The sequence below is a fragment of the Cynocephalus volans genome, chromosome 8 (genome assembly GCF_027409185.1).
Source record: "Cynocephalus volans isolate mCynVol1 chromosome 8, mCynVol1.pri, whole genome shotgun sequence".
Lineage (NCBI taxonomy): Eukaryota > Metazoa > Chordata > Mammalia > Dermoptera > Cynocephalidae > Cynocephalus > Cynocephalus volans.
The window spans coordinates 138141704-138166196 of NC_084467.1; the positions used below are offsets into that span (position 1 = coordinate 138141704).

Sequence of the window (24493 nt, forward strand, 5' to 3'; positions counted from 1 at the left end):
ACCAACGTACAAGTAATGTGAGTCTCTGAATGAAAGGAAAGGGAGAGAAAGGGGCAGGAAAAATGTATTTGAATATATAATGCTTGAATACTGCCCAAATTTGACTAAAACTTTGAATCAAGAAATACAAGAAACTTAATGAACTACAAGTAGGATAAACTCAAATAGATCCACACTTACTACTTTGTTGAAAGACAAAGAGAAAAATCTTGAGTGCTGCAAGAGAAAAATGACTCACATTCAAGAGAACTACACGATTAAAACTACTTCACATCAGAAACAATGGAGACAAAAGGTAGTAAGATGACATATTCAAACTAAACTCAAAGGGAGTAAATAATAACTATTCAAATGTAAATCAACAAAATAAAGAGAAAAAAGAGAGAAAATCCAGGCAAACAAATTTTTCTTAAGGATTAACAAAATTGATAATCTATTAGCTATATATAGTGACCAAGGGAAAAAAGTGAGATGGCACAAATCACCAAAATCAGGATTGAAAGAGGAGACATAACCACTGATTCTACAGAACTTAATAAGATTGTAAGGAAATGAAAGAAACAAATTAAACTAGTTAGATGCAACAGATAAATTTCTAGAGATACTCAAATTACTAAAGCTGATTCAAGGAGAAGTAGAAAATATGAACAAATCTATAACATGAAAATTAATTAAATTAGTAATTTAAATTTTCTTACATCGAAAAGCCCAGACACAAATAGCTTCCCTGGAGAATTCTATGAAATATTTTAAAAATAAATAATACCAGTATTCCATGAACTCTTTGAGGAAACAGAGGAAGGAGGAACACTTGCCAATTTATTCTATGAGGCCAATATCATCCTGATCCCAAAACCAGACAAGGACATCACAAGAAAGGAAAACTGCAGACCAATACTCTCTCTTGAATCTGGAAATAAAAATCCTCAACAAAATATTAGCAAACAAAATTTGGCAACATATAAAAAAGATTATACAGCATGACAAATTAAGATTTATCCTTGGAATGCAAGGTTGGTTTAATATCCAAAAATCAATGTAATATACCATATTAATAAAATAAGGGGGGAAAACTCACACGATTATTTCAGTTGATGCAAAAAAATCTTTTTACAATATCCAGCACATGTTCATGATTTTTTTTTTTAAACACCTCTCAAAATCAGAATAGAAGGGAACAATCTCATCCTGATAAAGGGCAATCTGTTAAAAACCTAGAGCTAATATCATAGTTAATGAAATAGATATATAAAGGAGGAAAACAAGTTGGTCAACATGTGGGTGTGTTTAGAGAGGTTTAAATAATTAACTATGACATAAAGGTGAGGTTCAATAGGCAGTAGAAATTTGGAAATGGAGCTCATGGAAACTGCAGATAGTTTTACCATATTAGTGAAAATTTAAACCACTTCCTCATATCAATGAAAATTGAAACCACAGATGAGGCACAGATTCTCAGGAAAACCATAAGGCAAAAGGAAAAAGGATTGAGGATGCAACATTAGGGGCACCTATATTCAAGGAGCAGGGAAAGAAAAATCAGCAAAGAAAATTTAGAAATATTGATCAATAACCACTGATCAGTCATGTTCTGCCTCACAGGAATAATTGCCAATTAGGAGTTGTTTTGAATCCATAATATAAAAAGAAAGTTCCCTCAAAAAAAATTATGCCCTTTTAAAAACCTCCCTTCCTCTTCCATTGGGGTTAGCAAATGATTGGACAAAGCTTAGGAAGGTTGAGTAAAAGTTCAAGTTCATCTTCAAGAAAATAGACAGATTTAACCAATTCATCTACCAGGCTCTTCACATGCAGCTAAAGGCCATACCGCCTGGGAGATGCCCTTCCCCATTTCCTAACTGGAACAGAATCCAGGGTCATCATCCCTTTCTCTCTACTAATAGTGCTATCTTGTTTTCCAGAACTTTTACAGAAGTCTTCCTAAATACACACCACTTGGAGTTCTTCAAGGAGTTCCTCAAAGAACAGAAGGCTGAAGGCCCATTGCAGTTCCTGATTGCAGTACAAAAGATCAGTTTGGAGTCCAGTGAAAAGGTTTACAAGTCTCTCCTTGAAAATTTAATCAAGACTTACTTCCATGGCAATCTCTCTCCCGGTATGCATAGTGTTTTAGGAGAATAATCTGGAAATAGCCCATCTCGTGTGAGCCCTTGGAGAGAGCAGAGCTAAGCAGCGGCCACGTGGGGGAGTATTGAGACAAAGATTAAGAGGGACAGTTAAGCAGAGAACAACAATAATCAATCCAAGCCTGTAATACTAGTAAAAGAAACCAAGTGCAAGATAGTTTCACATAAATCTTCTCATTTAATTTTATTTAATCCTGAAAATAGAATTTTGTTTAATCACCGTAGGATAGGGATGAATAGCTCCATTTCACTAATGAAGAAGGTGAAACACAGAGAAGTTAATTAGCTTCTTCAGTTGGTGGAACCTGAATTCAAATTTGTCATTTGACCATCAAATCGACTAGGCTGGCATTAGATACAAAAGGGTTAGCTGTATACAAAGTTGGAGTGGTCACCCACCATGGATTGCAAAGAGAGTTGTATGGGAAGGAGAACCGTACATCTGGAAATCTTTCAAAAATTTTGTCTTATTTTCTTGCCTAAGGCAAGAAGGTAAATCTGGCCCATGTAAATTCATGTTGCTCAGAAGCAGAAGTTACAACTAAAGTATTGACCTGTCATTCTAAAGGAAAACAAAAGAGGGTGAGCACGATCCCATCCTGGAGGTAAACAAATCTATAGCAAAGCAATGAAGATAGAGCCTCCTATTTTGTCACAGATAAACAGATGGGATTTTTGTGTGTCTGTTTTTTGCTTGCAGTAAACCAAAATAAAGGAATAAATTTTATGAGTATAGAGAGGTAAAATTAGCAAATCTTTATTTGTAAGAAATATTTACTTGTTGAATCTCAGCATGTCAAGTTCTATACATAATTTTGAATGAGCTAGACAAGAAAGAGGGGTACCCAGATCCTTGATAAGTTTTCAAGTCTCATTAATGAGTTCAACAGTCTCTGAACACCTGGAGAACCATATTGCCCTTACAATATTTATTTATAATCTTGGATTTCCCATTTTCCCCAGCAATTTAAATTTAATCCTTTATTCTTCTGCTCTCTCCCTACATCTTCAAACCAGTTGCAGAACTTCAAACCAGTTGTAGAAATGAGTCTTTTTAAAATGTCTTTTCCCTGAAGCACTCATCTCTGAAATTTGAATGGAACTAAATCAGGACAGTATTTGATATACAAATCCACTTGCACATAACATTCCAAATGTGCTTTGGAGATTTGCAAACAAATTGTGGAGGGGTCAGTGGTTAGCCAGATTGAGAATAGGGGGCTGTGAGACTGTAAGATGGAAAAACACCTCCTACCTCAGACATGGTAGAGGAGGAGGATGACTTTTTTCTCTCTCTTGCATTTTTTAGAAGATATCCTGCAATGTGATGCCCCTATTATCAAAGACATCACTCACATGCAAAATGTCACAATGTCCAAATTGTTTGTACTCCAGGACTGTGTCATGAAGTCTCTGGAAGAAAAGTGGTGAGTATGCTCAGTGAAGGCAAGGATTCTTTCTGGAGTTGCTCATTGGCTTCCGAAAGCTTCATCAAGACTCATAATCCATTCTCATAGCTCATTGCCAGAGCCTCCCTGCAAAAGAAAAAACCAAACTTATCTTGAACCCTCCTACCTACCTACCTGCACACACACATGCACACACACATATGCACACACACTTCTGTTCATTTGCCTTAAGAAAGAACGATATAATGTTGATCAGAAAGGATAGACTGATATTAGCTAAGAACCGAAATGGTAAGAAGAGTGTTTTTGAGTATCTCTCGATTCCCCAATTTCCATTGCTACTTCCTCCAAAAACTGGGGTAGATTTGCCTTGACTGTTATCTTTTATGTGCCAGATTTTTTGCCACCTCTGTTATCCTTTGTCTCTTTCTGGCAGGTTTAAAGATTACCAAGAGCTGTTCCCACCTCGTCCTCAAGAGGTGGAAATTGAAGTACAAACTACACATAGGAAGCCCTCAAAGACAGCAACAACTTACCTACAGGAATTGCAGGTCAGTGAGGAAGAAAGTGAACACAAGACATTGGAGAAAAGGAAACCACTGCCTATGTATTTTCAATCATACAAAAATTTTTTACTGTTAGCCTATTTAATCACTAAAACAATTACTATTGAGGGTAGGTTTTTATATCCCCATTTTACAAAGGAGGAATCTGAGGCTCAGAGAAATTGTTACACTGGAAATTTAGGGAAGACTCTCTCTTCTCTATCTGTGATTGGAACCAATTGGGTGATAGGCACAGGGGTTGAATACATGGAGATCAAAATGTCAGGTTTTTTAAACTGCTGAAAGCTAATTTACAGGACATGAGTTGCCCATGAAGCCAGGTAGTTTTGCCAAACCTCTCTGCACCCAAATTAGGCTTATTTACACATCTAGTCACTGGCATAACAACAATTTAGGCCTCTACTTACCAAGATGAGATTCTTACTGTATGACAAAGGGCAGGACTGAAACAAGCAAATCCCAGAGAGAGAATGCAAAGGGCTGAGAGCAAAGCATGCCCATTTTCTTCTTTCAGACTCATCAGTTGTCTAGCTCATTCTCCCATGGGAGGAGAGAAAAAGGTAAGAAAGAGGAGACAGGAATGTGACTCAGGAAAGTCTCTTTGTATGGTTTAAGAAAAAATATATATATACCCCCTTAAACAATTACTTGCTCAATGTATTTTAGAGTTGGTTAGTATCAGAAAAATTTGAGCCCAGCTCTGTCTAACTCCAAAGATCATGCTACAATACCTCTGAAAATAATGCCTAAGCGTTGATCCAATATTCCAGGGGTGAAAATTTGTTTTTCTCTCCTTTCTGCTCTGTATTTCCTCCATATATAAACCAACTCCATGTCAGGGCACCATGAATAATCATATAAAATATTTAAAAAATACTATATCCAGAATCCGGACACTTGTTTTAATTTCAGGTCTTCCGGTTGTTCTTAGATAAGATAAAAACAAACCAACATGTACTTAATGCCTACTTAGTGCCAAGCACTACACCAGGGTTTACATATATAATCACTAAGCCTCACCACAGCCCTGAAGGCTGTTTCTACCTTACAAATGGAGATATTAGACACAGGTTAAATAAATTGACCTAAATTACATAATTAGGGAGAAGCTAGGCTCCAGACTCAAAGTTTCTGATTCCAAATTCAGTGTAATAAATTATATTTATTTTTTATACGTCACCACTGGCTATCTCAAGCCATGGCTGTGTTGAGGTTCCTTGTTTGTATGTAGACTGAGACAACTGAACTAGTTGATAAGTAAGATTCTTTCTGATTCTAAATATCAATTTCTCAAGGGGTAAGGAAACTGGAAAGTGGTCACTGGATACCTAGTAAGAAACAGATGAAGAAATATAAAATGCATGTGCACGTGGGCGTGTGTGTGTGTGTGTGTGTGTGTGTGTGTGTGGTGTATGAGTGGGTGCATGTAATTATATTTTTCTTTTTTAAGTGCTTAAAGATAGTTTTACTCATTTCCTTATTTCCTCAACATTTCAAAATCTGCCTGAGCAATTACTCCCTTCTTGTGAGCCGCGCTTATCTCCATCCTGTTTCTTTTCGTTTTTAGCTCTCACACTCCTCCCAGTCACAGCATCTCAAATCTTCACTGTTGAAAGGCTGTGGTAGAAGGAGCAAGGGCAATGGCCCTAGGCACACCTGGTTGAAACCAGAATCTTCTACCCACCCAATACCTTTTTTTCTTTTTTTTTTTTTCCAATTTTACTTATATTTATTTTCGTGGGGTACGTTGTGTTGTTTCAATATACATGCATATCCTGCACAATGATTCACTTAGGGTAGATAACATAGTTTTGTCCCAATTAATTCACCCCTCATCCTTCCTCCACCCCCATCTCTCCCAGCCTCCGGTAACCATTATTCTACTCTCTCTCTCTTTTTTTTTTAAATGCTATTGCTTTGCCCCCCACAGATTTGTCACCCCACTTCCCCTGGGAGACAGAGCCACAAAGGATTACTCAAAGCCCATCTCTTCTGAGCAGTGAGAGACCCCAAAGTGGTTAACTTCCCCGGAACCCTCAAGCAAGAGGCAACTCTTCCTTGGGAAATTAACCCCGAATTGGGGTTCTCTTCCTGCATTTATTTTCCAGACCAGGAAGTTACAGGGAGAGAACATAGGTGGGGTTATAGTTTAAGAATATAGGCTGATAACTTTCAGTGAAACGAGCCAGATGACATTCCAGTAGACAATTAAGTGATCTTACAGCAATTTCTCAGTATCTTTACATAACAATCAGTAACTAGTCTGTCCTTGAGCCAGCAACCTTGCTGTGCCACAAATCTTTATCTTACACCAGAGACTTTATAGCCTGAGGAAAATTTCCAGTGCTCCGCAAGGTCAATATTTGAAACTGCAAGGCTTTGAAAAACCAGGCCTTGTGAAGTACCTATGCTTTATAGTATATTCCACAAAACACACAAAGTTTAACATCATTATTGAAAAAAGAATGCTTAAAAATGAATTAGAAAAATCTATGCAGAAATTTGGTGAAGGACATGAGCAGATAAGTCAGGTACCCCCCAGAGAAGTCATGCACCTGCAAAACACACATCGTTAATAAGAACATTCTACAATTTGCTTGCAGGCAGGGGCAGGGCAGGACTGACCAGCTCTCAGGATCCCAGGTGGCTGGTTCCCTTGCTGGCCTGGGTGTGTGGCAGCAGGGGCAGGGCTGAGGCCCATGGTCCCATCTCTCAGGACATCCGGGAAGGGCTTCGGGCTGGCTTCGTTGCTGGCCGGCTGTGGGTGCGGGGTCTGAGTACCCACCAGCTACTTAATCTGGGGCAAGTTACACAAACTCTCTGTCCTAAATTGTATCACCTTTAAATTGGAGCTAAAAATTAATCCTTTAGAGAGGTGTTGTGAAGATTAAATGTAATCAATACCAAGTAGAATCTCAGAGAACAGCGGCTATACTAATGTATATGTTATACCCCTCTCTTTCTCCAGAACAGAGGCTGGCTGAAAATGATTGGCTTTGTCAAGAGTTTTTGCAAGTACCGCAGATTTATGTCAAATCCTACTAGGTGCCTCGAATTTGTAGATTATCTTCACCTGGAAATGCAGAACAACAAAGAAAGTAAGTTGTTTGTCTATTTATTCCCCTTCCCTGTTGATATTTCAGCCTACTAGGGTTAGCTCAGATAAGAAGCTGCAGAGCTTATTGCTTTATGCCATGCCAGTGTCAACGTGGAGTCTGGCAAGAACCGCAGGTCCTGGGTGCAAACCAAGCCCAGGCCTACCTGGAAAGGGTGTGAGCCCAGCAGCCTCTGCTTGGGGAGCTAGCCAGTGTGGAGAACGACTAATCTAAGGCACTGAGAGATCTCACATTCTACATTTTTCTTATGTTGCTTAATTTGGTCTTTAAAAATTCTTTTAAAAACGTTTCTGCTTATAAAAATAATACATGCTATTAATAAACAGGTAATAAAAATTACAGGTATATATGGTGTAGGAGTGAAACTCTCTCAAGAGATAACATTGTCAATGCTTTGTAAACCTACCTCCTGAATGTTTTTCTATATGTATCTTAATATATATTTTTCCCACAAAATTAATGCTATATGTTCTATTCGTAACTTGCTTTTTTCACTTTTTAAAAAATTTTTATTATTATTAGCATATTGATTAGCTTTTTGCACTTAATAATGTATCTTGGATGTCATTTCATGTCAATAAATATATATATCTGCCATGTTGTTTTTGACTTCCATAAAGTGTCCATCATATGGATTTATTCAGCTGCTTGATTCATTAATTCATTCAACACATGTTTTAAGAATCTGCTCTATGGCAAGCACCTTGCCAGGTGCTGGGAATACAATAGTGAACATGCAGCGTAGGATCTGCCCTTGCAGCTCCTACAGATTTCAAACAGAAAATATGAGCCACAGATATTGGGTTTGAATCTGCCACTTTCTAGCGGAATGACCCTTGGAAAAGTGACTTTGTGCCTCTTTCCCCATCTGTAGAATGGGAATAATAATTGTTCCTATCTCATAGGGATGTTGTGAGTATTGAGTTAATACACGCAAAGAGTCTTAGAACTTATGCTTGGCAATAGTACCTGCTATAAAAGAGTTAGCCAGTATTACTGCTGTTACTATATAATTATGATGAGTGATCCCAATGATAATTGCAGGGAGACCCTAATTAGTTATGGGAGAGGGTCAGGGAAGACGTCTCCCGGAAAATGACATAAAGTTGAGTTTTCAGGAATGAGCAAGTTAGACAGGTGGGATGGGAGGGAGCAATTTCTAGGTATGCGTAGAACCTGAGAATAAGAGGATGGTGAGATTTAGGAACTGCAACCAGGCCGGTTGGACTAGAGATTAATGAGATGAGGAAAGTGCCTGAGATGAGACTGGAAAGATTGGTAGTGACAAATCACGTCTCTCTTGATGGCTTTTGTGTTGTTCCAACTTTCCAACTTTATGACCTTGCTTTCCAACTCTATGACCTTGCTTTCCAACTGTCCAACTTTATGACTTAATGCTGCAAAACGTACATATTTTGCAATTGTGTGTTTCTAAGAAATAAACTCCTTAAAATGGGATAATGGGTAAATGATTAAAAATAGTCAAATTTTGGCCCTCTAAAAACATTACACTGATTTATACTCCATTAGCATAGTGTCTAATTCCTCACATTCTCACCATCATTGGGTATTACGCATTTTAGAAAACTGCTGACCTGGTAAATGAAAAATAATATTTCATACTAACGTATAATTCTTTAGTACTTGAAAATCTTTATTGGCCATTTGTATTTTTTCAAACTGTTTATGTTCTTTGTCTATTTTTCAATTGGAATTTTAATATTATTATTATTTTGTAATTTGCAAAAAATTTTCATATATATCTTTTATGAACTGCCACACAACCAAACATTTGGGATTCAAGAATAGTGCTAGCTCTTTTGTTTCTTCTTTTAAATAAAATCAGCTCAAGCACTTACACCCCAGAAGAGTAGGACATCCACTTTCACCATTCTTTGACTTCCTAATTCCCAGCATTGCGTGAGAGCCCAAGAATAAGAGTGTTTAACCAAGTCACTGGGAGTTCTACCTGGTTTCCAGTTCCCCTAAGATGTAGGGAAGAGCCTCGTAAAACAGTCTTCCACTGATCCAAGTCTTTTATTTTGAAGTATAGCATCCATATGAATGACTGTATGAAAAACTGAATCCCCACCACCCAACCCAAGAAATAGAAAACTGAATAACCAGGTGACACATGTGCTCCTCTTCAATCAAACCCCCACATTACCCACCACAGATGTAAACTCTGTTTAGAACACAGGTGTTCATTTAATTGTCTTTTAAAATGTTCATGTGTTTTTATACTTCCCCCGTAGAATCCTAACTCAAAACCTCTGATTCCCACTGAAACTTTCATTCCACCAATTTTCTTGATTTTCTTAGGCCAGACAGTGTGTTTTTTTTTTTATCCTACCTGAGAAAACAGAAGCACTCAGAAGAGAACTTTTACAGCTCCCCTCCACTAAATTGCACAGTCAACCTCCCCTGTACTAACATGGTCTTGTCACAGTGGTAAGCTCCCTGTCCTCTCTCCTAACTAAGCATCTCTCCCCCATCATCTACTCAAGGGCGTTAATCCAGCAATTTTTTTGCTTCTTCTCTGCATCGTTTTAATTTTTTTCCCACTAAATTACTCAATCAGCACCAAATATGGAATAGTACCTCTTAACTAAAGAATTTCTCCCTGATTCTACATTTCCTTCCAATTATCTGGCACATTTGTCTGTTTCCCTTTTGAACAGAAATCCTCAAGTGTTATGCATTCTTGCTGCTTTTTTTCTTTTCTTCCCATTTATTTTTAATTACTTTTTAAAGTAACTTTTTAAGCTATAATTTACATACAACAAAATTCGCCAATTTTAAGTGTGTAATTTGATGAGTTTTGATGAATGTCACTACCCCCACAATCATGATGTAGAATATTTCCATCACCAAAAAAAATTTCTTTATGCCCCTTTTAAGTCAACATTCTCTCCCTTCCCCTACCACTCTCTGGTCTGGCAATCACTGGTCTGCTTTCTATCACTACCATTTAACCTTTTCTAGAATTTAATATAAATGGAATCATGCTGTATATAGCCTTTTGTGACCAGCTTCTTCTATATAGCATAATGCTTTTGAGATTCATCTATGCTGTTGTGTGTCTCAGTAATTCATTTCTTTTTATTGCTGGGTAATATTTCATTATACCGTACCGTGATGTGTTTATCCATTCACTAATAGATATTCGGGTTGTTTCTAGTTTGGAGTTATTATGAATAAAGCTTCTGTGAATATTCAAGTACAAGTCTTTGTGTGGATATATGTTATTTCTCTTGGGTAAATGACTAGGAGTGGAATTGCTGGGTCATGTGGTAAATTATGTCAACTTTGTAAGAAACTGTTTTCCAAAATGGCTATACCATTTTTTGCATTTCCATCACCAATGCAGGAAAGTTTCAGTTGCTTCACATCCTCACCAACATTTGATATTATCTATCTTTTAATTTTAGCCATTCTAGAGGATAGGTAATGGTATCTCATTGTATTAGTCCGTTTTGTGTTTCTTATGAAAAAGTAAATGGAACTGGGTAATTATAAAGAAAAACGAAGTTTATTGCTTACAGTTTCTAAGGCTGGGAAGTCCAAAGTCCATCTGGTGGTGGTGACAGTGACCCAGGGGTCTCACATTGCAAGATGGTGGAAGTAGAGAGAGCAGAGAGAGCAAGAAAGACAGACTCTCTTCTTCTTTTAAAGCCCTCAGAACCACATACCCTTGATCACTGTTTTTAATCCACTCACTACTGCACGGTCCTACAATCCAATCACCTATTTAAGGCTCCACCTTTCAATTACCTTAATAGGATTTCCCACCCTCTTAACAGTCACAGTGGGGACTAAGTTTCTAATATATAAACTTGGCAGACATAATTCAAGCTTCAGGGAGTTTGGGGGGGACATAATTCAGTCCACTACAATCATTATAGTTTAATTTTCATGTTCTCTAATGACTGATGATGTCGAGCATGTGCTCATGTGCTTACTTGGCATCCATATTTTTTTTTTCCGTACTGGTGTGTCTGTCTAAATCTCGTGCTCCATTTAAAAATTGGTTTGTTTGTTATCTTATTATTGAGTTACCAGAATTCCTTATGCAATCTGGATATGTTCTTTGATGGATACACGTTTTGCAAATATTTTCTTCCACCTTTTCATTTTTATAACAGCATCTTTTGAAGAGCAGAAGTTTTTAATTTTGATGAAGTCCGTTTAATCAATTTTTTTCTATAGTTTGTGCATCTTGTTTTCTATTTAAGAATCTTTGCCTAACACAATGTTAATAAGATTTACTCCTTTCTTTTCCTCTAGAAGTTTTATAGCAAAAAATGAATTGGGTCTATTAATGTGCTCTATATTCTGTTCCATTGATATACATGTCTGTTTCTATACCAATACTGTCTTTATCACTGTAGCTTTAAAATAAATTTGGGAAGGAGTAGTGTAAGTACTCCAGTGTTGTTGTTCTCTCTCAAATTGGTGATGTTCCATGAATTCAGATATGATGTATTTTAATTTATATTCAGTTCAAAATATTTTCTAATTGTCTTTTTGATATCTTCTTTGACCCATGCCAGATATCTTTCTGTTATTTTTTTTCTAATTTAATTCCATTGTGGTTAGAGAACATACTTTATAAGACCTGAATCCCTTTAAACTTACTGACACATTTTTATGGCCCCAAATACAGTCTGTCCTGGTAAATGTTTCATATGCATTTGGAAAAAAAATACATATTCTGCTGTTGTTGAGTGTAGTATTCTGTAAGTTACACCATGTTGACTGAGAATAGTGTTCAAGTCTACTCTGTCTTTACTGATTTTCTGTCTACTTATCCTATCGATTTTTGAGAGAAGGATATTGAAATCTTCAATTATAATTGTGGATTTATTTCTCCTTGCAGTTATACCAGATATTCCTTTACGAATTTTGAAGCTGTGTTATGGAGGGTCATAGATGTTTATTTAGTATTGTTATGTCCTTCAATTAAATGATCCATTTATCATTATGAAAGGAACTTCTTTAGTCTCAGTAATATTTTTTCTCTGAAATTTAGTTTGATATTAAGATAGTCACTCCAAATTTCTTTTGATTAGTGTTAACTTGTATATTTTTTCCATTTATTTATAAGCCATTTGTGCCTTTCATTTAATGTGCTTTTCCTGAAGCCAGCATATAGGTGAGTCTTGCTTTTTAAAGAAAAAAAAAAAATCTAACTTGACAACTTTAGCCCTTTGATTAGGATTTTCTAAAAACTTATTTTATTGAAGCATAATGCATATTTTGGGGGTACAGTGTTGACTATCATTATTTGTGTGTAATATGTGATGGTCAAATCAATATTAGCATATTCATTACTACAAATTAATTAGAATATTTAGAACATTTTCATTTCTTACTATTTGTTTTCTATTTATCCCATCTGTTCTTGTTCCCTTTTTCTTCTTTTACTGCCTTCATTTGGATTGTGTATTTTTTTATAATTCCACTTTATTTTATTTGTTATCTTATTAGCAATTACTTTTACTTTGTTACTTTATTGGTTGCTTTATGGTTTATAGTAAACATCTTTAACTTATCACAGTCTGTCTTCAAGTGATATCATACTACTTCATGGATAGTAAAAGAACATCAAAAGAGTATATTTTCATTTCTCCCCTCATGGCCTTTATGATATTATTGCCGCACATTTTATTTATCCATATGTTTCAAAGGCCACGATACACTGCTCTTATTTTTGTTTAAGTACACAATTATCTTTTGAAGAGATTTAAATAAGAAAAAAATCATGTATTTTCTCATGTAGTTACCATTTCTCTTCTTCTTCATTCCTTTGCGTAGGTTCATATTTTCCTCTGATACCATTTTTCCTGTGTCTAGAGGACTTCCTTTAATGTTTCTTATAATGCAGTCTGCTGGTGATGAATTATTTCAGCTTTTATGTGTCTAAAAATGTCTTTAATTTGCTTTTATTTTTGAGTAGTTTCCTCAATGCTTGAGCTGGTCAGTACTCTGCTGATTCCTCAAGGAACCTTCTACAGGTTTTCAGGATTCTCTCTTTCCTCATTGAACTCAGTCCTGCAAACTCTGATCTGGTCACCACTGGTCTCACTAAACTTTCAGGTCCGTCTCCTCAATTCAGAGTCCGCTGGACTTTGTCTGTGTTTCCCCTCCCTGGACTGTGGAATGGACCTCTCTCAAGGTGGTAAAGTGGGGCGATAGCTGGGTTCACCTCATTTTTTCCCAAATCTCAGTGATCACTGCTCTTAATTCCCTGATAATCAGTGTCTTGGAAACCATTGTTTCATATTTTTTATCCAATTTTTTTATTGTTTCATGAGGGAAGATAAATATGGTCCCTGGTACTCTATCTTGGACAGAAGTGGACAGAAATTCTAATAAAAAAGTTTTAGCAGAGAAGTAACAATATCCAGTTTGTGTTTTAGAATGCTTACTCTAACTGTAGTGTAGAGAATGTACTAGAAGGAAGCAAAACTCAGTACAAGAAGAACAGCCAGGGTTAGGACTAGGGTGAGGCAAGTGAGCCATGTAAGGCACGAAAGTTAAGGAGGCACTGACTCTCGGGGTCAAGTAAGTGCCAATGCTGCACTTGCACCTCTTCGAGAGTGAGTGCTTCCTTCAATTTTGTGTCCTAGATACTTCAGTCACTTTACCCTAGTCCTCACCCTGATAACAATGAAGTGGTTTTGCAATAAGTTAAGTGAAAGATGATGATTCTTTGAACAAATGTATTTGCAAGAAAGATGAACAGTGGGTACATTTGAAATATATTTAGAAAGCAGGATCAACAGGATTTGGTGACTAATTTGGACGTGAAAAGAGGAAGAAGTTGAATATGACTCCCAGGTAATAGTGAGCTAGAACTGCTCACACTGGTTGGTGGAGCCAATTGTTGAATATTCAGACATTTTGTGAGCCAGTTGGTAAACCATCAGTAGCTTGAACTCAATTACAGTGGGAACATTTACAATAGGAATCAGCAAATAATACAAATCAGGTCTCCCTCTCCCTCACCACCGCCAGTTTACAAGCATCCCATGACTTCTACAGTTTCTTGGGTGGATTTAGCATCCTCTTTCCTAAAATTCCTGACCATCATGTCAATTTTCACTACTACCTAGACTTTTTTTTTCCCCTTCAAATTCAAGTCTAAGAGAGAAAGAGAAAAGGTACCAGGTAGTAGTGTAGGGACCTTATGTCTTATTCAGTGCAGTGACCCTAGGACCTAGCACAGAGTCTGGGACACACAAGTTCTAGTTATTCATGAAATTCAGTTTTCCTCCGATCCTATGTATAATACTACACCAAAAGGAATCCCACTTACACCCTAGGAGCACCAAACCCACATAAGTAATTCCTGAACAGGACTTCAGAATAAAGAATTTACAGGAGAATAGTAAATTCTAGAGCTGGATTAGGCAATTTCCTTAAACCCAGACAGGCAATTAACCAGGGTCTATTTGTCAAATCCAGCCCAAAACTGTTCTCTTCTCAGACCTGAATCCATATGGAAGGATTTCTTTGGATGTATCTCAGTTAAGAAACTTTCTAAAATAAGCATGTCGTTTTTATGAGACATAATCCAAAACTTCTAGAACTTTCTATGCTCTCCTTTAGCCATTCCTGTCTCTCTTCTTCTCTAGCTTTCTACTTTTAGTTTCTTTAATAAACCTACTCTTTACTTTTGATGTTATGGCTTTTTCTCCGTGCTGCTTTCCCAGTCTACTCTCAAACTCCTTCCCTGATAAACCTTGAATAAGCATCATCAGAACCACACATTCCATTGTGAAGGTCACATCTGCCTATTCAGTTTTCACGGTATTCACAGAAACCGTGGGGATTACTGTAACTGTACACAGTATGGTTATATTTCTATTAGACAAGCACCAGGAAAACCTCCTTCAGTGCTAAGTTGATTTTTATTTTTGTTTTTCTTGTGTATAGTGTCATACCACCTAAGCAGATGACTTTTTCGGGAGTCCTTGAAGTCTAAGTAAAAGGTTGAACCCACTGTTAGGGAATGACTACTTCAATAGGCCCAAAAGATAGGTCCACAATCTCCTTTTTTAGAGGTGACTTGATCAAACCAGATTTCTCTTTTTCTTTTAGATTTCCCCGCATCACCCAACGTATCGGGACATCCAACCTTGCTCTCCACAAATGTCCGGAGTGCAGACCAGGAGAATGGAGAAACAATCCTTATGAAGCGCCGTATATTTGGCCACAGGATTATTATCATCAACTTTGTAATCAATGATATATATTTCTTTTCTGAAATGGAGAAGTAAGTTTCCCACCTTTCCTTCCTCTCATGGTTTTCCTTCCTTAATAACTCCCAGGAAAGACTGGCTTGACCTGTAAGAGGCACAGTGATTTCAGCCCTGCCACGCAGGAGTCTCCTTCTGAAAATCCCACTGAATGCTGACACTATAAATTCCCACCTTTCTTTCCTTTGAGTCCTAAAGTCTCTTCAGTATTCTAGAGTACCCAGTATTGAAATGCACTTACTTACTGACAGGAAGGGAAGTACTTTTTTCTCCATTATTTAAAACTATAAAAGAAGTCCTCTTATGTAGAACTATTGGACCAATAGTTCTTCAGTTAAATCTAGGAATGATAACAGTAAAAACTGTGTGTTTGTGTGTGTATGATATTAAACAGATTTTTTTAACGTATTCATGTGCATTCATTCACCTGCCAAACTTTTGATGGAAAGCCAAAACCAATCCACTAAGAGGAGGTTCATGTATTATTCTTGTGTACATTATACCCAAAATGCTGTCTACTAATTCAAATATTGATTTCTTTAAAGTGGAACAAAAATTTAAAGATTACTGCAAAACAGTTTAATCCTTTTGCCTTTTTTATACTTACTTTTTCGGTGTTTTAAATTGCCTAACTCAACAGCAATTTTTTAAAAAGCTACTTGCCTTTACTGAAATTCTCCAAAGTATTTAAATCTGTTTTCATAGAAACAGGAAATACTTTTTTTTTATGTTCATATATTCAAAGTTGTGAACTATAGTAACAAGTATAACAGGCAAAAATATTTGGGAAGAAACACAAATAACTCCTGGTAAATGTCTGCCTCAACTAATTAGAGAAGCGTGAGAGTGCACTAAAGATGGCCCACCCGTCTATGCAGTCAGCTTGCCACAGGCATCAGTCAGTGTGCTTTTCAGAAATACAGAGCACCCGCTAACGTGTGCCTCAGTTAGGGGAGTGTGGTTCAGAGGTCTTCCACTGCAATGAGGGATTTCGGTCAGGTACACAAATGCTGATTGATTGCTTACTCTTTATTGGACACTGGATTTGGCATTGGAGATGCCAAAAAAACAACTAAGATGTGTTCTCTACTCTCTGAGATCCCACAGACTAGTGGGGTAGCAGACAAGACCCAACTAAAAGTTAGGCAGTGTCTTGGGATGGGAGAGTCAGGCACAGTCAGTGCATTTAGACAACTGTGAGTCCTCAGTAGGGTGCCTTGGGAGACAGATCCCCCAAGCTGAATTTGAAAGGGTGAGTAGGGGTCAGTCATATAATAAGGAGTGTAGGGGGAGGCAAGAGGGGGGCAGAGTGAAGTACCAGAGTGAACAGGCTCCTCTCCTGCTATTCCCTTTCCCACCACCACCATCTGCTTCCTTTCTTGCCTTCTACAAACTATTCTCTGTACAGCAACCAGAGCCACCTTTAAAAAACGTAAGCCAGATTATGTCACTCTCCTGCCTAAGATGTTCCCGTGGCTTCCCATTGCCACTGGGATAAAGTCCAAACCTCCTCCCATTACCTAAAATGCTCTACACAAGCCGAACCCACTACATCTCAGGCTCACTTCCTGTCAGAACAGAAGAAGAAAGATCAAGACAGCACTTAGCCCTTGAGGTCGTCAGAGGTGAGACTGCTGCAAGGCCAAGATGGGTAGAGGAGGCAGAATGAGGTGAATAAGGGGTTTGTGGTGAAGAAATACACTGTAGGGAGCACTTAGTGTACTATCTGAGATGTGGTAGGTGCTCAGTATTTACATATGGATGAATTATGACTGAATGAATGAGGTCGCAACTTGGCCCAGAATTGGACATGCCTTTTTAAGGCCAGAAATAGTTCTGGGCCTGGTGCCCTACCTGGTAAATGTTTTCATCTTCTCCTTGCTTATTTCGTCTTTAACACTTCTTTTTTAGATTTAATGACTTGGTGAGTTCAGCTCACGTGCTGCAGGTCAACCGGGCATACAACGAGAATGACATCATCCTAATAAGGTCCAAAGTTAACATTATCCTCAAGCTCTTCCTGAATTCTGACATTCCTCCAAAGCTGAGGGTAAGGGGGACTCCCGCTCTGGCTTTTTGCCAAGAAGTATGTCCCCACAAGGACCCTGGAAGCTAACTGTCAGATGCCTCCTAAGTCCTGGGACAACTAGATGTTCTTTACCTAACAACTCCATGAAAAGCTTCTGCCTTCTGGAGATGGGGTCGTCTTGAGGGTCTGGGGAGCAAAAGAGGTTTTCCACCTTGCCTGGAGTCTCTGCCAGTAACACGTTCCCACTCTGGGGCAGGTGAATATCTCTGAGTCCCAGAAGGATGCCATCCTTGCTGCCATCACCGAGGGCCACCTAGATCAGAACATCTTCCATGGGGCTGTCATGTCTCTCTTCCCCATCATTATGTACTTCTGGAAAAGGTAACTATCCCTCTCTACCCAACAACCTCCAGGTCAGGAAAACATGTTTAGCTTTGTTTGCAGAGTTTTCTGTCTTTCTCTAGCCCTCTGTTTCATAGTTTCCAGTTTCATGGGGAAACTAAGATCGTGTTTTCTTAACCTACTCACTGCACTCTGCTCCTCACCTTGCACACTGAATCAGAAGGGGGAAGGCAGAGTGAGACTGGGAACAAGAATGCCTGGTTTCCCACCTCTCCTCTTCCTGTGTTCGTTTGGCACAAGGGTGTGAGGGTTTCTTAGGCCTAGTTTTCTCACCTAAGCGTGAAGTTTTCTTAGAACACAGCCACTTGGGGAGGAATTCTGTCAAGGCCAACACGACCACTTGTGCTTAAGGAACCTCATGGAGAGAGAAAAACAGAAGCTTTCCACTCTGCTATGCCCAAGTCCCTGTAATTACCACTGAGGGGACACAATTGCTAGATATTCCATTTTTCAAGAGGAGCTAGAAATAGATGAAGAACCAAAAATTTGAGGGGTTGGCCTGTGAAGGCCAAAAACAAAAGTGAAACAAACAATATATCTGCAGCCCAAATGTAACCCGTGGCCCACTGGCTCCTAAACTGTCAAGGTCTGGGCTGAGAGACTTGCCTAAGTTCTCCCAGCTGGTTGTTTACTCCTGTGGTCTAACCTATCTCCAGTTCATATCTTCCACATGGGGAATGACAGGGCTTGGGTGGCAGAGGCCAGAGGACAACTGGCTGAAATGTTTCCAGACAAGGCTGATTGGGATGCTTAGATTATTATGTGATTCCAGCTCCTAGGGTCCCCACTCCCCAATACACACACAAAACATGTTATTTTATTAAAATAGAAGTGTAAAGGTTTCCTATCACCAATCTTTATTTTTAAATCCCTAAGATAAAAAAATTATTCAATACAGAATTGAAATACCAAAATCTGAGTTCAAGATAAGTAATTTAGTCTTTGAATACCAATTGTTATCTAGCACTTAATTTTAGTTCTGCTAACCCGAACCAAAGAGAAATTTATCCTGAGACTTTTGGGGGATCAGGAAGCTCTGAGAAATATAAGTACATGGTTCTTCTGGCTTGAGTCAGTGCTCAGCTGTCTCCAAATATCTTTAGGAAGATTAGGGGTGATTTAGGGAGGTTTTGAATCCCTGATCCTCATGCAGTTGTTTCTTTACTAGCTTTCCTATGTACTTATAAAGAGATTTGTATTGTGCAAATTGTGTTCACATATATTATCTCAAATGAACCTCTCAGCTAGCCTATGAAATGGCTGGGGCAAAGTACTATTATCCCTGTTTTACCGATGAGGAGAATGAGGTTCAGAGTGGTTAGGGGACTTGCCTAGGATCCCCTGGTAAGTGATAAAACCAGGATTAGAAACCAGGTCTCTTGGTCTCTTACCACCATAAACAATGCATCAGTGGCCTCCAAGGGGAGAGAGACCCAGTTCACGAAATGGAAGGAGAGTAAGCAGCTGTGATAGAGTAACTGCCCTTGGGGCAGGGGAGGGGGAGGAGAAAAGCAGGCAAAACTACCAGAGCCAAGGTAGCATAGGAAATAAACCGAGTCTTAGCCAAGACTGACCTCCAAGGGGTCCAGTCCAAGTGCTGGCTGAGGACAGGGATAATGAGGGATCACAGGGCCAGGGAGCAAGAGACGGCGAGTGAAGTCTTCTAGGGGGCAACAGTTCTCAGGTCACAGTGAGTGCATGAGTCTGAGTTCACATGAGGAACCAGGGTCTATTCCAGGGAAAGGTGTTAGAATAAGGTGAGGGGATCAAGGTTCTCAGTAAGGGGCAGGATGGAAACCAAGGACCAGGACCCGAGAGGAGGCCAGTCAGATGCCCTGGCTGCCCCAGGTGGAGTTAGAGAGGGATCTCATTGTCTGATGCTCAAGCGAGCACCCCAAGGCTTAACCCCACCCCAGGTCTGGGGTTGGCAGATCCTTTACAGACTCCATTCACTAGTAGTTCCAGAAGGAAGTCCCAACATACTGTTCATGCCAGGCCCTTGCTGGAGCCATACCTGGACAAAGAGGAGGCTTCCAAAGAAGAGCCTTTGATGGGCAGCACTCCAAGCCCAGATGCTCTCCCCTCCTCTGCTGGACACCCCACACTCTCTGCAGTACTGGTCCCAGCCAGGTTGCCCTGTACTCATTGTTCCAGCCCCTTACCCTGTGACCAGAAGCTGTTCTTCTCACAGGTTTTGCTCCTGGAAGGCAATCCGTGGTTACTTACAGTACAGGGGGAAGAAGTTCAAGCACAGAAAAAGCCCTCCTAAGCCTGCCTACAAGTACCCTCCCTGCAGTGGAGGTAAGCTCCACCATGACCCACAGCCCCATTCTCTAGCAACTGGGACTTGTGAGGAGAAAGCGAGGGGCCGACTGTGAGAGTTCACTGGGGTGTTTGCTGGAGAGGAGGAGCTCTCATTAACTTGGCCTCGGGGAAGGGGAGCACTCAGCGTGGGGTGTGTTTTATCTGTGGCTAGCAGTGCTAGCAGGAGGGTACCCACCCCTGAACTGCTCCCCGCGGTAGCTACAGCGGCATGGTGCATACAGGGAGGTGGTGATCTGCTTTACTGGTAATTAAGAAGCTCCCTGCTCCAGCTGTCTCCCTTAAACCCTGCCATTTGAAAAGCATGTATTTTATAGTGTTAAGTGAGAATGTAATAAAAAACTGGATATAGATTATAGTTTTAATGTGATGAATATATACATCTTTACACATGTATAATTTTTATAAAAGTATGGGAAAAATTAGAAATAAAGATAAAAGCATTAATAGGGTTATCTCTGGCTGATGTGATTATGAGGGATTTATATATTTATTATTAATATATATTGTTTACATATCATACAATTGTATATTACTAATATATTTATATAAAAATATAAATAAGTAAATATGTATTTGTATATATAAATAAGTAAATATGTGTGTATTTGTATATATATGTGTGTGGGTACGTGTGTGTGTGTATATGTACATGCTTTTTTAGCACAAAGTCCTTAAACCCAGTCCCCTTTCCAATGCTAAAATACAGCTATGATTGGTACTTTAACAAAAGGGAATTTTAACAAGGAGGAGGAGGGTGCACAGGGCAGTACCTGGAGAGGACAAGGCTGGGTGTCTCTCAGTGGAAAGTTCTAGAAACCAAAGAGAACAGGTCTGTGAATCTGGGGACAGGACCAGCATCAGAACCAAATATGGACATAGAACAGGAGTACTAAAAATAGCAACTAACTGCCCCATGATGGAACTGAACATTCTCAATTCAGCTCAAACCTGCTTGATTCTCATGTCCATTTTCCCAGCTCTCACCCACAAGCACCCCACCCTCTTGGAGTGCAAGCAAGAGCCCCTGAGATCTAAATCCCTCTGAACTGTCAGGGAAGCCATTCTGGCTGGCTGCAGAGCCTGACTCCAGCCCCTGTGAGAGGATCCTCACCTCCCTGGCTGCAGCCGCCCTGATGATCCACGAACGTGACTCAGTATCCTTGTGTCTGCCTTGCAAAATGTCACATGAGCAGATAGAAATCAGTACTCTCTTCAGTACATGGAGGAAAATGTCCCTGTGGGTGGAAGGCTTATGTAGGGTGGGGGTGGGCATGGAGCAAGAGTAAGAGGAGAGGGAGGCAGGGAGGCAGGACAAGCAAACAATACTCATTCAGAGGAGCTCCTAGCCTCTGGCTTATTTCCTACAGCTGAGCTCCAGGGAGGTAAATGCCCAAATCTTTCCTGGTGTCAAAAGGAAGAAGAGGGTAGCAGGGTGTCCTGAATGAAGGGACCAGGGTTCCAGACCCGGACAGTCTTTAAGTATGAGCTGAGGGACCTTGAGTATGTGGCTTCCCTCTCTCAGCCTCAGATCCCCAATCTCAGATACAAGGGTTTGGGTTTCGATAATGTTCCATCATGAACATCCTGTAACCTAAGGAATGTCAGACAAGAGCCTTCTTGCTTACTTAGATTTATTTTTTTCAGATTTTTTTTTCCACCGCCATGCATGCCATTTTTTTCAGATTTTTGTCAGGTGTTGTTATGTAGGTTTTTATTGCTCTCTCTTCTCCCTTCCCCAGCGGACCACGGTGTCTTAAGGTTCACCTTACTCGGAGGTGTTGAGTGGCTGAGGCCTCAGCAGTGGGAAGTAGCATCCAGTCCAGCCCAAAATTGTGAGTTGGAGTTAAAACCCCACGATAATAGAAGTCTACTACTCAAGTAGAGGGTGATTCTAAGGCCAGCATGGCCAATCCCCTTATTGACAATAAAGAGACTGAGACCCCCAAAATGTGAAGTGACTTGCTCAAGATCACACAGATTGTGAGTGACAGAGATGGGGTGAGAAGTGCATCTCCTGACCTCCTTCCAGTACTCTGTGCACAGCTCTCATCTGCATAATCGTATCTCCTTGATTCTTTCATAGCCCCTTGAAGGCAGGTGCCTTAAGATTCTCTCTCTCTGCTGACTCCTCTGCCCATTTCCAGCCATGATGCATGATCTCTGTTAAGAGATCATCATAACATTCCAATTATTACTTTCTCATCATACTGAGACCACCTGCTAGCTTGAACTGAACTACCATCCCCCTACCTCCTGCTTTCTGGAAGCTTCTGCTGCTGATCCTCTATTCCTGTAACAAACCCTGTTGTCCTAGCCTTTGATATCGGCACCATGTTATATTCTTTTTCTTTCCCATCTTCATCCTGAAGGAGTCAACCCCACTCCCAGGCACTAACCCCGCCTTTGTTCCTGCATGGTCTCTGCCAACAAAACTTCCCTTTCTATCCCGATTGTCAGCTTCTATTTCCAGATTGGGGAAACTGCTTTTCTGCTTCTCACAGCCACAGTGTCAGCTTGAGTGGCCTGCCCACTTGTGTATGTTCCTTCATTGCTTAATGGGAGAGGCTATTAAGCCTGCTGGTATCCATAGGGTCCAAACAGCCCTAAGGTCTTGTGATTCTAGTGTTCATCTGGCCTGATCTCCTTATTTTACTCCCCTAGGTCTATATGGTTATCATCATGACCTTTGCACCCAGATGAAATGTCTCCTGGGGGGGGGAATATATATATATATTATAAAATATGTATATATTATTATTTTATATATATATATATATATATATATATATATATATATATATATATATATATATATATATATATATATCAGCATGCAAGCCAGGTCTCCTGAACATCCCTGCAGCATAGCTGCTTTACCTTCCCTTTTCCAATCCCTTCCCTGGAAAGTCTCCGGGATGGCCTTCCCAGGCTGGAGGACCTCCAGTGACTGTGTGTGTGTCATGAGTTCTGATGCAGTTTTTCTCTGTGTTTGTCTTTAGCTTCATCCAGCAACCTTACCCAGCCGAGACTTGGCGCTATCCACCGTGCAGCTGTGTCCCATCCAGGGGTAGGCATGAGCTGGAACTCCTCCTCTTCAATTCAGAGCTGCTGTGTCCAAGCCTACAGTGGAGACAGGGGATAAACTTCCCAGAGACCTAGCTGTGCATCCTGACACTCCTCGGCCTGTAGAACCAAGAACTTGAGCTTGCTGCCTCTGCAGGGGCCTGTAGTGGAGGCAGTTAGGGAGAGGTTTCTCTGTGGGGGTCTTTGCCCACCTCCAACTAGGACAGGCCCTTTTAGGAAGTTGGAGTCCCCAGCCATCTTCTAGGAGAACACTATTGCTGGAGGAAGCATGTCCTAGATGAGCTTTCATTATCGACTTCCTGAATACCCCAGCCCTTCAGAATAAGGAGCACAAGCTGGGAAAGAAAGAGAAGCTGTTCTTCTGCCTGGCAGGATATTGGCAATAAGAACAGAAAGGATTTGAGCCTGTCAAACCTGATTCAGTCTAACTCACTTCTGTACAAGCATCAATGTGAAGCTGATGCTAAGTTAGGGCTCTGGGAGAGTCCCCAGGGGTCATGGAAATCACAGCTGAGGAGCACCAAAGAATTGCTTGAAGGTCAAAGTTATAGACAGAAGCTTCTGTGAATGGCAAGCCTAGTTTCTTCACCAGCCATCCCACCTCTCAGACCTGTTTCCAGACCTGTCTTTACTGTCCCTGGAGCCACCCAGGTATCATTTGCCATTGCTGGTGCATGGAAGGCAAACCAGGTACTTGGGAGCTCTTTACTCTAGATAAGCAATGCATGCCTTCGGAGTTTACGAGCTCTTGGGGAAGACGGTGAGAATAAGAATGTGAGAACCTTATCCTGAAGGCAAAGGGCTAAGTTTGGGCCATTGCCATTTCTAAATGGCAACAAGCCAGCAGAGTGCACTAAAGTTCCCTCATGGCCATTGTGATAATGAGCTATTCTCCTCTCTCCCTTCAGACAAAAATTACCCTGCACCAAAAAGGAGAAGAAGTAATCATGTCAGGCCCCCAGCAGAGGCAAATCATCTCTCAGAGGCCTGCTAACGTTGATAGAACCTCTACTGGTGAGAACTGAAATGCCCTGGCACCATCCGCCCCTGGAAAGATCAAGAAAGGGAATGGGGTGACAGCCCAGATATGGCAGGACTGGACTGCAGTAGGTAAGATGTGGGCAGAGGGCAAGAGAGGAAGCTCCTCCACC

At 40.0% G+C, this 24493-nt stretch overlaps 1 protein-coding gene across 1 annotated transcript in view; it reads left to right on the top strand.

Annotated features, from left to right (window-relative positions):
• RGSL1 (regulator of G protein signaling like 1) overlaps nt 1–24287 on the top strand; it is a 72275-nt gene extending 47988 nt beyond the window's left edge. The window contains 12 exon segments of the mRNA XM_063106818.1: nt 1923–2116; nt 3457–3574; nt 3993–4107; nt 7091–7220; nt 15345–15519; nt 17414–17552; nt 17788–17912; nt 20125–20234; nt 21998–22090; nt 23258–23286; nt 23288–23325; nt 24251–24287. Coding sequence (XP_062962888.1) covers nt 1923–2116; nt 3457–3574; nt 3993–4107; nt 7091–7220; nt 15345–15519; nt 17414–17552; nt 17788–17912; nt 20125–20234; nt 21998–22090; nt 23258–23286; nt 23288–23325; nt 24251–24287 — 1303 coding nt within the window.
• The last annotated feature ends 206 nt before the right edge of the window (nt 24288–24493 follow it).